This window comes from Nicotiana tabacum, chromosome 22 (genome assembly GCF_000715075.1).
Source record: "Nicotiana tabacum cultivar K326 chromosome 22, ASM71507v2, whole genome shotgun sequence".
NCBI classification, from domain to species: Eukaryota; Viridiplantae; Streptophyta; class Magnoliopsida; order Solanales; family Solanaceae; genus Nicotiana; species Nicotiana tabacum.
In genome coordinates this window covers 117,647,437-117,661,024 of record NC_134101.1, presented here as the reverse complement: position 1 = coordinate 117,661,024, position 13,588 = coordinate 117,647,437, and the positions used below count along the sequence as shown (strand labels likewise).

At 36.3% G+C, this 13,588-nt stretch overlaps 1 protein-coding gene across 1 annotated transcript; it reads right to left on the bottom strand.

The window, feature by feature from the left end:
* Window positions 1–892: 892 nt before the first annotated feature.
* On the bottom strand, window positions 893–11,504 carry LOC107820553 (uncharacterized). Its single transcript, XM_016646855.2, has 9 exons — window positions 11,109–11,504; window positions 9,983–10,083; window positions 9,548–9,896; window positions 5,882–6,745; window positions 5,739–5,796; window positions 5,366–5,427; window positions 5,162–5,268; window positions 4,992–5,079; window positions 893–2,076 (listed from the first exon to the last, which is right to left on the bottom strand). The coding sequence occupies exons 1-9, from the start codon at window positions 11,244–11,246 to the stop codon at window positions 1,759–1,761; spliced, it is 2,085 nt and encodes a 694-aa protein (XP_016502341.1). The 5' UTR covers window positions 11,247–11,504; the 3' UTR covers window positions 893–1,758.
* Window positions 11,505–13,588: the final 2,084 nt, after the last annotated feature.

The window sequence follows — 13,588 nt, the reverse complement described above, 5'->3', positions numbered from 1 at the left end:
AATTGAGCTTTTGAAAATCTGAAGCAGAGTCGTTGGAGAAGATTTGAGGGCGGGATTTTGTTCGTCTTCATTTTCAGTTTTAATACAATATATACAGTATTTTGCTTGGCCGCAAAACGCCATCTTCGGTGAACTTTCTTCTCTTCTTTGTTATTGAGTTACATACAATGATACAAATACATTGTATTCTGTACAAATACATATGTTTGTATAAATACATTTATACATTATATTTTTGCATGTATTTATATATTTTGAAGGTGTGTGTGTTTTTTTAATACAGCCAAATATCACTATTTTTGTGATTTTTTGTTATTTGGATATAGTCGAATTGAATACGGTGAATTAAATACAATGTATAATAGTGAATAATGAATATCAGTGAATTGAATACAATGTATACAGTAGAATCGAATAGAACGGTATACACCATATTTCTTGATTTTTTGTTGTTTGAATACAACTTAATTCAATATAGCGAAATTGAATACAATTCAATATTGCACTTTCCGTTATTAAACACACATTATCACTATTTTTTAGGCGGATTACCGCACCATATTTATAAATACAGTCGTGCGAATACATTGAATACAAAATTAAATAGTTGTAATTCGTATTTTTTAGGCTAATTACCTCACTGTATTAATATAGTTGCGCTAGCAACGAAATTTTGTAGAACTAATTTAGTTGAGTTAAATTAGGAGTGATACACACTAATTAGTCCTCTTTTCGTTATTAAAGAGCTGGATTCCCTACTTATTTGGCAAATTCCGCGACTGTATTCATGAATACAGTAGCGCGAATACAGTCCGATAACAACGATATATTACAATCCGATAACACCGAAATATTAGCTATAAAAAAAAATATATATATATATATATATATTCAAGAGGAATTTCCAGAATTGTGTGTTGGATCACCTTCAGTATTTTTCAAGAGGAATTCCAGAAATCATTATAGTTGTGACTATGGTCTTGACCACAAAACTGTTACGTAGTACGAAAACACACAAACACACAACTGTATCTCACTTTTGTTTTCTTTTCCATCAGCTATTATTGTTACTTTGACCAAACAAATTCACCGTTTCTTCCCCCCGCGGCAGATATTCCCTTGAATACAAAATTATAGATACATGAATTTGTTGGCCAAAGCAAATTACAGAATGATACAGTAACAATGTCCTTTACAGGCTCTGCATTCTTTTGGAAGCTCTGTTAACAATAATGCAAAATCATCAACTAAATTCGCACTGATTGCAGATCTCATTAGGAAGCATATTATTGGACCAAAAGAAGAAATGTAAAATGCAGTTAAGACAGCACACTTCGCTTTTTCACCTTTTTCCTCTTCTAAACTTTTTTTCTTTCTTTTTTCCTTATCAAGAATGAAATTTCAAATGTCTCTAATCCAAAAAACAACCCATCCACCATTCCACCTATTCACAGATTCCAGCTCGAACTTGACAATAACTCTTCAGATACCTGGACCCAACAATCTGATAATAATTACTTCAAAAACCCAGTCCCACAACATTTACCATAAGTCTTTTCCGCCCAACTATATGGAAAGAACACTAAAAGCAAAACCAGTAACAATCTGTTCATGATTACGTGCACATATACCCTATCTTGACTGATGCACCAGATGAAGCAATCATGTACAATGCTAAGTATGTCTGTTGGACTTCAACCAATCCCACAAAGAGCTGGACTCTCAGAGAGATAGGACTGGGGAAACTTCTATAATTAACTAAGCCGTACTAGAATCTCCATTAATCTTAGATTCTGCTCGTACATATGTCATACTCCGAGGAATAGGAGAAGGAACTGCATTACTTGAGGGTGTTAACAAACCAGAATTCTCAGCCGATGTGGGCTGAGCATCACGCTTCCATTGCATACTTCTAGCACCAGGCCTGACTGGGAGCCGGGACCTGTACAAAGTGGGAATGCCTCTAGGAAAAGGAACCCGGCCAAATCTAGAAACTGCAAAAGGACCAGCCCTTGTAACACGAGGCCATACAGTGACAGATGCTGCTTCAGGAGTAGCAGAGCTTTTCCTCACAACCTGCAGAAAAGAACAATACTTGGTGCTTAAATGAACAGAGAGGTCCCTCAAAAAAAGAGATGTAGAAACGACTACCACCCCCACCCACCCACCCACCCCCAAACTTGCACAACCAAGAAGTTCAGGAACAGTTTATCCTGATACTTCAGTTGCCAAAGAGAAGGAGCCTTCCCAACGATTTCTTTTAGATAAAGTAAATAATTTTATTAACAACCCGCATACAAAAGAAGAGAACCTACACCAAAATATGGTTCTCAACAAAAGAGGCCCAATCCTCTATACAAATAGGGGCCTCATGAGTACACCAAAAAGAATCTAGAAACAAACGACTATTTTGCAGTTAGAAGCATAAATTGCTAAAAGAATAGGGGCTTCTTCCCATTCTTCAAATTTCCCCAACTCATGGGGTGGGGCATCAAGTTAGTTATACAATTCACATCACATGGTGAAGAGGACACTTTAGCAAATCGTAACAGATTGCCAAAAGATTCTAGCTACTGTTGGCAATGAGAGTAGGTACACCATATTCTTCTCAGTTCTCAACATAATGGGAGTGGACCCTCTTCTTTTCTTTTTTTAAAATCTTAGTGAGTGGAATGTAGGTGAATCCTGACACTCCAATCACTGACTATGTTTTCCTTAAATAAATTTAAAACCGGTTCGTGTGTGTGTTTCCCCTCGAAAGGTTCTTTACACTGGAAAAATTCTCCAAAACAAGTGAAGATCTAAGAAGCCACTTGGCCTCCATTTGGATGCCAGTAATTTCAAAAAGGCCTTGAATCGTGGAACTGGAACGAGTCTGTTGTTAAACAGTCGATCAATCAAATACTCAATTGCAAACAAGTTGAGTCAACCATATGAATTCTCTAGAACCATTCAGGTCATTCAGGCCCAAATCATTACAATACTTGTTTTGTAGTCTCTGGTTCACAATTCAACATTAAAATGTAATTTGCCGGGAGTAGTATATCCTACATCATGTACTTTAGGAAAACCTTGATTAAAAAGTACTATCTCAAATTAGAGTGTCTGAAATGCTTAAAGCAGCAAAGCTACTAACAAAAAGACTGTTGGAATTACAGTGTTCTTATGTTGAATTGATCTTAGAAATAGATCAAACAACAAACTGAAAAAGAATGGATAACAGATTGAATCACAAGATTTACCATTCCAAATAACCAGAGTATTGTTTCCAGAATAAAGGAATGCAACTCTTAACTCGCTATGGGGTCAGTGCATCATCATAACTGCGGTTCATGCATTTGCACACCCGCTATCTTTGTACGTACACATTCTTAATGCTATACTGTAGCTCTCCAACCCCCCAAAAAAACAAAAAATAAAAAAGAAAAACAGGAAAGCAATACAATAATCCAAAATTAGATACGTGATACACTTATGAAACTAAGCCTCTATGTGCCTTTCCTGGAGTTACCACTTCTGTCTTTCCCTAGTAAGTAATCATCATTACACAGAAGGTTGCAGTAAGAATCGCACATAAAATTTAAGAAGTGTTTTGTTTTATTGCAGTGTTTTTTCGTGTTAGCAACTTATTATTACGAGAATTAATGCTCCCTAAGACCCAACACATTTTTACTTGAATTCCAAACCAAAATATTAACAAGAATTTAAGAATTCTCCACAAAAGTGACCCAGCAAGACCTCCAAACCACTTTCACACACTTTGTATACATCCCAACTAAAATAAAGATGAAAAGTTATGCACCCAAGGGTATGGAATAGTGGTCAATGAATGAGTGAGCCTTGCAGACTAGTAGGGTTAAAATTCCAGCAGAGACAAAATATACTAGGTGATTTCTTCCCATCTATCTAAGCCTTGGTTGGTACATGTCCTGGTGGGAAGTAGCACGTACCTTGTGGAATAGTCAAGCTGCCGTGCAAGCTTGACCGGACACCACCGTTATCAAAAAATAATTTTATAAAAAAAATAAAGATGAAAAGTTATAAGTATGCACAACTCATAATCTTCCTGTCATTCGCTAAGCATCGTTTATTTTATGTCTTTATTAGTACTAAGCATTGTTGATTTATACTGCAGACATACTTCTTGGCGGTGCTTGCATCCCACGCATATTGCTGAAAAGTGCCTGCAGCGGCTACTGAATGTATTTGCATATATCCATACTCCCTCTGTTTTAGTAGTTAATTTTTAGGTGATGGTCAGATGTCTGTTCGTCTTTTTAATACACTGGTATTCGAGCCAGCTTATGCGCACCTCGTTTCCACAATTACCTGCTAAACATCCCATCAGCACACAATATAAGTCGGAGGCACCCAAGACTTAGGCAAATGGGAAGAAAACCTAATGTTTTTGTCTCGGTTGGGATTTGATCCCTATTCTCCCATGGTTCTCATCCACTCCATTGACCGCTACATCACACCCTCGGATGCCAGATGTGTGATGTTTCTTATATTGTAATAAAATTCATGACAAATTTCCTTGTTGAAGGTGATAATTTTGGAAAAGTGAGCTTTTACTCATCTTTGAGAAACTCAAACGTTATATAGCATTAACATCCTGCAGCTCTGGCAGAAGGCTTCGGAGTGCACCATCATATCTGCTGACTTTCAGCACTCAACAGTAAACTGAAACTGCACGGAACAGATCAACCTCTTTTATCTTACTTATTAGCTTAAGCTATATGGAAGAGTGGTTACCATTTTTACACAATCCACTTTCAACCCAACCAAATTAGAATGCTGGTCATCACTAGGAAAACCAGTGAACTTGTAGCTGAAGAAATAACTGAGAAAGACTTGAAGGGAGTGTTAAAGGTCCAAAAATAAAAACTATAAAGTGGAAAAAAGAGGGAACTGTTACATCACACTGCAGTCAAGACAAAACCAATGCACCAACTTATGACAATTATTATCATCAGTTTTTGGAAACATACCTTCAGAATGCGGGACATGAACGATGTTCCATCAAGAGATAAAGCATTCTCTGCGGATTCTTTTCTCATGAACTCTACGTAAGCTGACCTGTTTATGTTATATGTTTAGACTTCAGCACTCAATAATTTCAGATAAAAGATTGATAAAAATGATGAAAACAATAACTGACCCTTTGGGTTGCCCAGTTGCTGCATCAGTCAGGATGATCACTTTAAGCACTTCCCCAAATTTATTGAAGTGCCGAGAAAGACTATCCTTTGTAGCAGCAAAATGAACCTAAAACAAAGGAGACAAAATAAATACTTTTCAGCAATTAAGCAATAAAGGATATATCTAGTGAATAAGCACCAACAGTTAATTGACAGAAACTTACATTGTTGACAAAGATGGTCCGTGAATCAGCATCTTCTGTAGGTGGACCAGTAGAATACAAACCTGACATACCAGAAAATGACCTACACATAAGATAAAGAAACAAAGATGGCACTGGGGCATTGCAGAAAGGGAGTACTAAACATATATTAACGCAGTGAATAGAGCAATTGATAGTACTTCACCTCACACATGAGTTAGAGTATTACACGGCAAGCGCAACGCATAATGAAAGCAATAAACCCTAAACCCAATCCTAATATTAGATTGACAATGCCCTAATTAATCTTATTATTTATCTAAAAATAATTTCAGTATGCTTTTGCCATGCCTAGAAAGTAGAAACACACAGAACTAGAGATGATCAAACTCACCCTGATTAATAGAAGCCATCTTTTGAGATTCCTTCTGTGTGTCCGCATATGGTTTCACCTAGCAAAGAGCATATTGTTTAAGTATTTTCTAAAGACTACAAAGATTCAACCATAATGATTCATAACAGATTATAGATGTTTACATTTCCATTAGTAACTGCAATAGGATTAGTGCTTTCTTTTGTCAACAGCATGTCAGGTTCGCTGGCCAAGCCTTCGCTGCTCTGTGTAGATCTCTGATTCTCTATCTCCAATGCTTGTCTTGCCTCCTGATACTGAGGTGATTTCCAGGTATTCACATTTAATGTAACATTCATTGGCTGGTGAGGAGCACCAGGAGCAAATATTGGTCGATCTTGGTCCTTCTGTGACTTGTGCAAAATATCATTGGCATTGTCAGTAACACCATACTCGACTACAAGTGGAGTCTCGCCTATGTTTTTAAAACGTGCACCAGTTCTCGAGGCATCTATAGCCCCTTTATTCACAATGCTGATACCATGATCAGCTTCTTCATCCAATGCTGAATCATAAAGCACTGCAGTATCATCGTTCAACGTAGACTTCCCAATATGCTTTCCTCTATAATTACTTCTGTGAAGGTAAGTTGAGGCATCAGCAAAAGATTGATCTTGTACATCTTTGGCAACAGCTTGATCAGATTCTTCCAATCTGCTTGAAGGATCGAGAGCGCCAGTAGCACGACCCAGCCTGTCAAACACATTAGCCGACGATCTAACTTTCGCCACATCTTTTGCAGCTTCTGCAACGGCTCTTATAGCGGTGGCCATGGCATTTGGTGCTCTTGCAACCGATCGTATCCTCTGTGGGCGTTCTTGAAGAGATGAGTCCTCCACAGATGTAGAGACCACAGAGCGAAGACGCTTTAGTGAAGGTGAGGATTCTAGATTGGAATTGGATGGCCTAGAAGTAGCCACGGCATCTCTTACTGCAAATTGCAGCAGCCTTCGAGTAGCAGCAATTGCTGGTTGACGAATGCCTTCCCTCTATCAAAAGCAAATAATTTAATCAAAGAGATTACCTGAAGTAGCGATTTGAAAATAAAAATTCGAGAGGACTACTCAAAGCAAGTTCATTCCATCAACAATCCAATCCAAAATCATCATACAATTGGAAATCTTGGTTCTCCCAACTAGCACCACCCAACCGCAAAACAAAAGGATACAACAATTGCTAAGAAGGAGCGAAGACGGACTTGTACGGAATAACTTCTAGAGCACGGTTGGTGGAATAGTTTCATTGAGATACAAAACTAGATAAAACATCATTTTCTCTTGCTCTTTTAAAGTAGATTAGAAAAAACTCTAGTACTGAACTTGATTCAGTTTTTATGCAATTCATCTTGCAATCACCTTACTCAATCCTTATTCAATAAAGCTATCCACATTTCTCTTATACAAAAAAAAAAGCGTAACCATGATTTACTCCCTCTGGTTCACAATAAGTGACCAGTTTACTTTTTCATTTTGGTTCAAAATAAGTGTCCAGTTAGGTAATCAAGAAAAAATTCAATTTGTTTTTACTCTTTTATCCTTATGTGCATATCCCTAAAAAGTTTTCTCACTCCTCACTATAACTATGTGACTAATATTTAATAAGGGTAGTTTACTCATACTAGGTATTTTTGTATATGATTTAGCATTTTTTTAATGGGCGTGCTAAAAGGAAACTGATCACTTATTGTGAACCGGAGAGAGTATATTGTATTATATGATAGGGAGTCTGTCTATGTACAGCAATAACAGCAAAATAATATAAAAAAGCACTAAAAAGTAATGTTAGCACTAAAAATACAATAACATTAGAAAGACTATAATTAATAGCAACAAGCAAAAAGTAGCAGCCCAGTACACTAAGCTCCCACTATGCGCGGGTCTGGAGAAGGGTCGGACCACAAGGGTCTATTGTACGCGGTCTTACCCTGCATTTCTGCAATAGGTTATTTCCACGGTTCGAACCCGTGACCTCCTGGCCATATGGAGGCAACTTTACCAGTTACACCAAGGCTCCCTTTCAACAAGTAAAAAGTAGCAGTACACTAAAAGTCAACAACATTCCAGAAATTTTGAAAAGATAGTAGCGTCGTGACACAACCAGAGCAAATCACATACAGTAATTCATTTATAACTTTGTTCAAATTGGCATGGGAACTTAACCAACCTGAACTTATGAAGGAAGAAAAGAAAAATCACCAAAGTGAAATAAAAAAACCATGGAGGAGAAAAGCATAAGATAAATGATACTAGAAACAAGAAAACCTAATTAAAGAAGAAAAAGGACCCCCACACACCCACAGAGGAAGGGAGATCACGATCCTGTCAATATGGCAATATAATACATACCATAATACGGAAAAAAAACTAGAAATCAAACATTTACCCTAATGATGCTGCCAACAAGCCTTTATATGGTCCCAATTAACAGAACTACTAAATAAAAAGTACCCAGGACACAAGCTTATTATCGTTTGTAATCCACCCACAAGTAAAGGTACTCTCAACAACGACAAAAGCATTAAACATTCATCACTTGTAAATAACTTGACTCTCAGTTAAAACAAATGTATAGATGTTGCGGAAAGTGATTTTTACTTTTTATCTTTTTTTAGCAAAGGAGGAACGTGATTTTTTAAATTATGGTGGTGTCCAGGCAAACTCTCGCACATCTCAATTATTCTCCCGGGTACTTGTTACCTCCTACCAGCGCTGATACCCGCTAACTCTGCCCACCAAGACTTAGACGGGTAATCACCTTGTGTGTGTTTTTTACTCTACTGGGATTTGAATCCTGGTCTCTAAGGTTTGCAACCACTTCAATGACCACTAGGCTCATCCTTGGGTGCTTGGAGAAAAGTGATTTTGCAAATGGCATTATCAACGGGGTCCAGGCATGCTAAAAACATATCTCATTTCAAAACATTTGAAATCAACAATCTTGAAAGCTTTCTTTTCTGACGTGATAAATGGGTGGAAGATGTTATGGGCTTAACTGCTTTCAAGAATAAACTCGCATTAAATGGAATGTGATTCAAATTATTTTGCACGTCAAACTTAATATACCCACCACCTATACTCAAATTCAATTGAATCAAAAGATATTTTCATCACCCACATCGTCGTCTCCAGTTACAATCGAAAGACAAGGGAGTGGAGAAACAGTCCAAAAAAGGACAGAAAAAGTAATTTTGTCCATGGAACCCAAGACCGAATAACATGATAACTAAAGGACACTAGCAAAGCCAGCTCAATAAACCAACCACTCCATAAAACACATGAAAAGGGCGAGTCTTAACTGCATTTCCGGTTCTTCCATAAAGTAAAAAGCAGCTTGTTACTTTGCATCACTTAATACAATAGAAAATGGAACCCTCAGCATCTATTCAAGTAAATACTCCTTCACCTCCCTCACCCCCACCCCAAACAATGAGAAAAGAAGAGAGCATTATCAAGCCCGAAAGAGAAAAAGTGGCGAACATCACCATGTAGATATGTGCACTATGACATATGTGCAAAAACAGCTCTATGTTTAATTATGCCCAGACTGACAAGTAAAACGTCTAACAATAGTAGTTCACTGTAAGAGATAAACACAAGCATTAACTAAAGGAAACAGTTAGATTAGACATGCACATTTGGGACGGAAAAGTTGATCAAAAAGTCAAAGTTCGGCACAGGGCTTGAAAACACGACAATTTCAAACTATTCAATTAAGAACTCCATGGTAATATCACAATTCAGTAGCACTCTCTCAATTCTCAAAACAAAGCAGTGCACAGAAATTCTAGAAACCTTTTTCGGCCTTTCTTCAGGTCGGTCTCTTTTTCTCTGAAGTTCTGGCTGGGGGGAGAGGGATCGCTTTGAATGACCAACTTTTTGATGAGCTTCCTCCTCCATAGAAGTGCTGTCTGCTAAAGAACTATGTAGAGTAGGGTGTTCAATAGCAACCAGTCCTTTCCACTCCCTTCGGCGGCTTCTAGATTTGTTTGATTTCACTTTATCAGCATCAGAGTCCAGGTGGTGCAAATCATTCTTTGCAGCCGGCTCTGCGCTAGTAAGTTCGTTTTTTGTTCCTCCTCCTGTATCAGGATCCTTTTGCTGCACATAAAGACCTATATTTGATCCCAGGTGATCCCACAGCCTACACAACACTAACAAGAATCAGAATGGTAAAATAATACTTAGCACGGAACAAATACTGTAACTGCAATATGGCTATTATATTACCAAGCAACAAATGAGTCACTGTCTTCTCCAAGAAAAACATTCAATTCATTTCTTGCTTCTTCTTTCTGCCTTCCATTTTTTAACAAGACTATAACATATTCCTGCAGGTGCATAGCAGAAAATTAGCATTATAAATTTTAAGGAGAAATATGACCCATAAGGAACACCACATCAACAAAATATGTGTGGTAGCTAGACTCAAAGTCTAATGTCATACAAGAATCTGATACAACTAAAATGAGGCTCCAAAAGATGCACGGATCAATATAATAAATCAAAGAGCAAGGATGATCATACATCATGGGCAAAAGAAAAATACATGGATCTAAACGAACAAACCATGTGATCCTCCACCTGCATTGCTATGAGATATATCAATATTTGTTGTTGCTAAATTCAGAATAACAACAAAATTCAAATAACATAGTACATGAGAAATCGATATGTAAAATACAGTCCAATAACAATTCTTGTGCAAGTTGACATTGCATCAATACTGTACTTTAATACAAAGAACACTTAAAGTTCCAAGCCAGAATATAGGAGAGTGGTCTGGTTCCAAGAAAAGAAGTAAAAGCTCCTTTTATATAGAAACTGGGAATGGGTGTTCACTACATGACACCAACCATCTTGCAAGGACATCATAGATAAAGCAGGCATTAGTATGAGAGAACATAAAATTTGATACAAGCCCCTCAGGGAACATCTGGTAAAATTGGAGCTTTTGCATAGAAGTCAATAACTAAGGTTTGTGTATAGCAGGAAAAAATAAACAGTTAATATATGTTATTAACAATCAGTATCTTTTGTAAACTGATATTTAAACCATAAATCAGAATAAGAAAGTTACAAAATCAAATATATGTGAGCAGTTCAACACTTCACGCAATCCAATTAGTTTATGGCAGCAACGGCAACATAAGAAACTTGCACCAACTCAATAAAAAGTAAATGCTGGTGAAACAAATGCTGAAATTAATCCAGAACTCAGTACTACAACAAAATTAAACTTTTAATACTCTTCACTACAATAACAACAACTTCACGCCCAAAATTTTCAACATTTTTAAGCACAATGTGTCGTAATCCAATATTATTTGTTCTAAGCCCTAAAAATAAACCATACCACGAGAGTATCATCAGTGTAGTCACCCATGAACTCCTTGAGTTTATCCTTAACTCGTTCCCGAAGCTTCGAGAATCCTTCGGCAGTAAAATTATTAACCCTAAACGTCCGATCATCTTCTCCATCTCCACTACCCATTATTTCACCAAATCCCTAAATAATTCGAGAGGAATTCCTAGATTATTTATAAATAATGAAGAGATTAAATAATAGGAAAATGCTATCTGCTGATTGGATGGGGTTTTCCGGGAAATCTAATTCATTTCATGGCAGAGGAAAGGAAAAAAGAAAAACGAGAAAACCCAAAACCTTTGGGGAAAGAGCTCGTGGGTAGTGTTAAAAAAAAAAAAAAAACTTCTAACCCTATGTATGATGAGACACAGTGACCTATGTTATTTTTCTATTAACCCTTGATGTTCTTATAAATGGTATTTTAGCCGCTAAATTATGGTAGTCAAATATTTTTATCCGGATTTAATTATTTGAAAATGGTAAGAGTTCATTACTCAAATGTTCACTCAATTATCCTAAATTATCTCCTAAAGTCATTTTTCTTTCTTTTGTAACGACAACGTCACTAAGCACTCAGAAGGCCACTCAAATATTATTCATTTTCTATATGACTCGAAATTAGAGTCCATTACTTAAATGGTTTATCTTCTTTTTATTTTTTTAACTTTTTAATATTATAATTTTTTTTCTTTTTAATTTATATTATGGACTTACCTATATAATAAATAAATTTTATTTATAAATTAAAAAATAAAAAATATTTAAGCATATATAATGCTGGAATAACAAAATAATGAGCATAGTAAAAAACTTAATTAGAATAATTTGTTCGTAATAATTTTAGTATTAACAAAAAAATTCAAAATTTTATTAACATAATTCAGAATGAAAGAAAATAAAGATTGTAAAATATATATTCCATGCACGTAATATAAAAATACTTATTTAAATAAAGGTATTTTTATAATATAAATTTTATATTCTTGAAAAAATACATTTATTCAAATAATTATTTTTATATTACGTGCATGGAATATATATTTTACAATCTTTATTTTCTTTCATTCTAAATTGTTTAAATAATTTTTTGAATTTTTGTTTTTAATACTACAATTATTTTTACGAACAAATTATCTAATTAATTTTTTTACCATGCTCATTATTTTGTTATTCCAGCATTATATCTGCCTTAATACTTTTTATTTTTTAATTTATAAATAAAATTTATTTATTCTATAGGTAAGTCCATAATATAAATTAAAAAGGGGAAATCATAATATTAAAAAATTTAAAAAAATAAATGTTTATAATTTAGAGGGTAAAATAGGTATTTGGTAATCCAGATGTAACAATCCGGCCGGTCGTTTTGAGAATAATAGCCTCGATCCCCTATCTACTGCCTCCGCTATATCATTTTATGCTTATGTAGCTTGCCGGGAGGTTTTGGTTTTGGTTTTGGAGTGAAATGAGACACTTAGTCCCTAAAGTAGAAGCGGAAGTTCTAGGAATTTAACTATAGTTGGAACTATGCGAAAACGACTCCAGAATGGAGTTTCTTCAGTTACGTTATCTCTGTTGGGTAATTAGTGACTGAAGAGCACATCTGAATTATGATTTGGAGGTCTGTAGCTGAATTTGGTTTGAAATGGCGAAAGATAAATTTTGGGAAGTTTGACCGGGAGTGGACTTTTTGATATCGGGGCCGGATTCCTATTTTACAAGTTGGAGTAGGCTTGGAATGTTAAATATGACTTGTGTGCAAAATTTGAGGTCAATCGGACGTGTTTTGATAGGTTTCAGTATCGGTTGTAGAAGTTTGGAGTTTCAAAGTTCGTTAAGCTTGAATTGGAGTGCGATTCGTATTTTTGTTGTTGCTTGATGTGATTTGAGGGCTCGACTAAGTTCGTATGATGTTTTAGGATTTGTTGGTAGGTTTGGTTGAAGTCCTAGGGACCTCGGGTGGATTCCGGGTGGTTAACTGACAAGGATTGGTGTTGTTGAAATTGCAGAATTTCTGATGTTTCAATTGTTGGTTTCCTCTTATGCGGTCATGTAAGAGGGGACGCGATCCAAAGCCTTGAGTTATGGCAGTCACTTTTTGTTCAATGTGATCACAAGTGTTCATCCGCGATCGCGAAACTTGCTGGCCTAGTGAATCGTGGACGTGTCGCTTGTGCCGCGTTTGCAGTGAAGAAAGGGAGGGACTCGGTAGTGGTGCTTGTTCTATGCGGTCGCGTAGTGGTGCACGCGATCGCGTTGCTTTGGGTGAGGTTCCCTCCGCATTCGCGGCCAGATATCCGTGTTCGTATAGTATGTTTTTAAGCTGTTGAAATTTGTTCTACGCGATCGCATGGGAACTTCCGCTATAACGTAGTATGAACATCTGGGCAAACTATAAACATTTCAAAATCGAGGGTTTGTCATTTTCTTCATAACTTGAGATAGAGAGCTCAAATTTAGGCGAGATT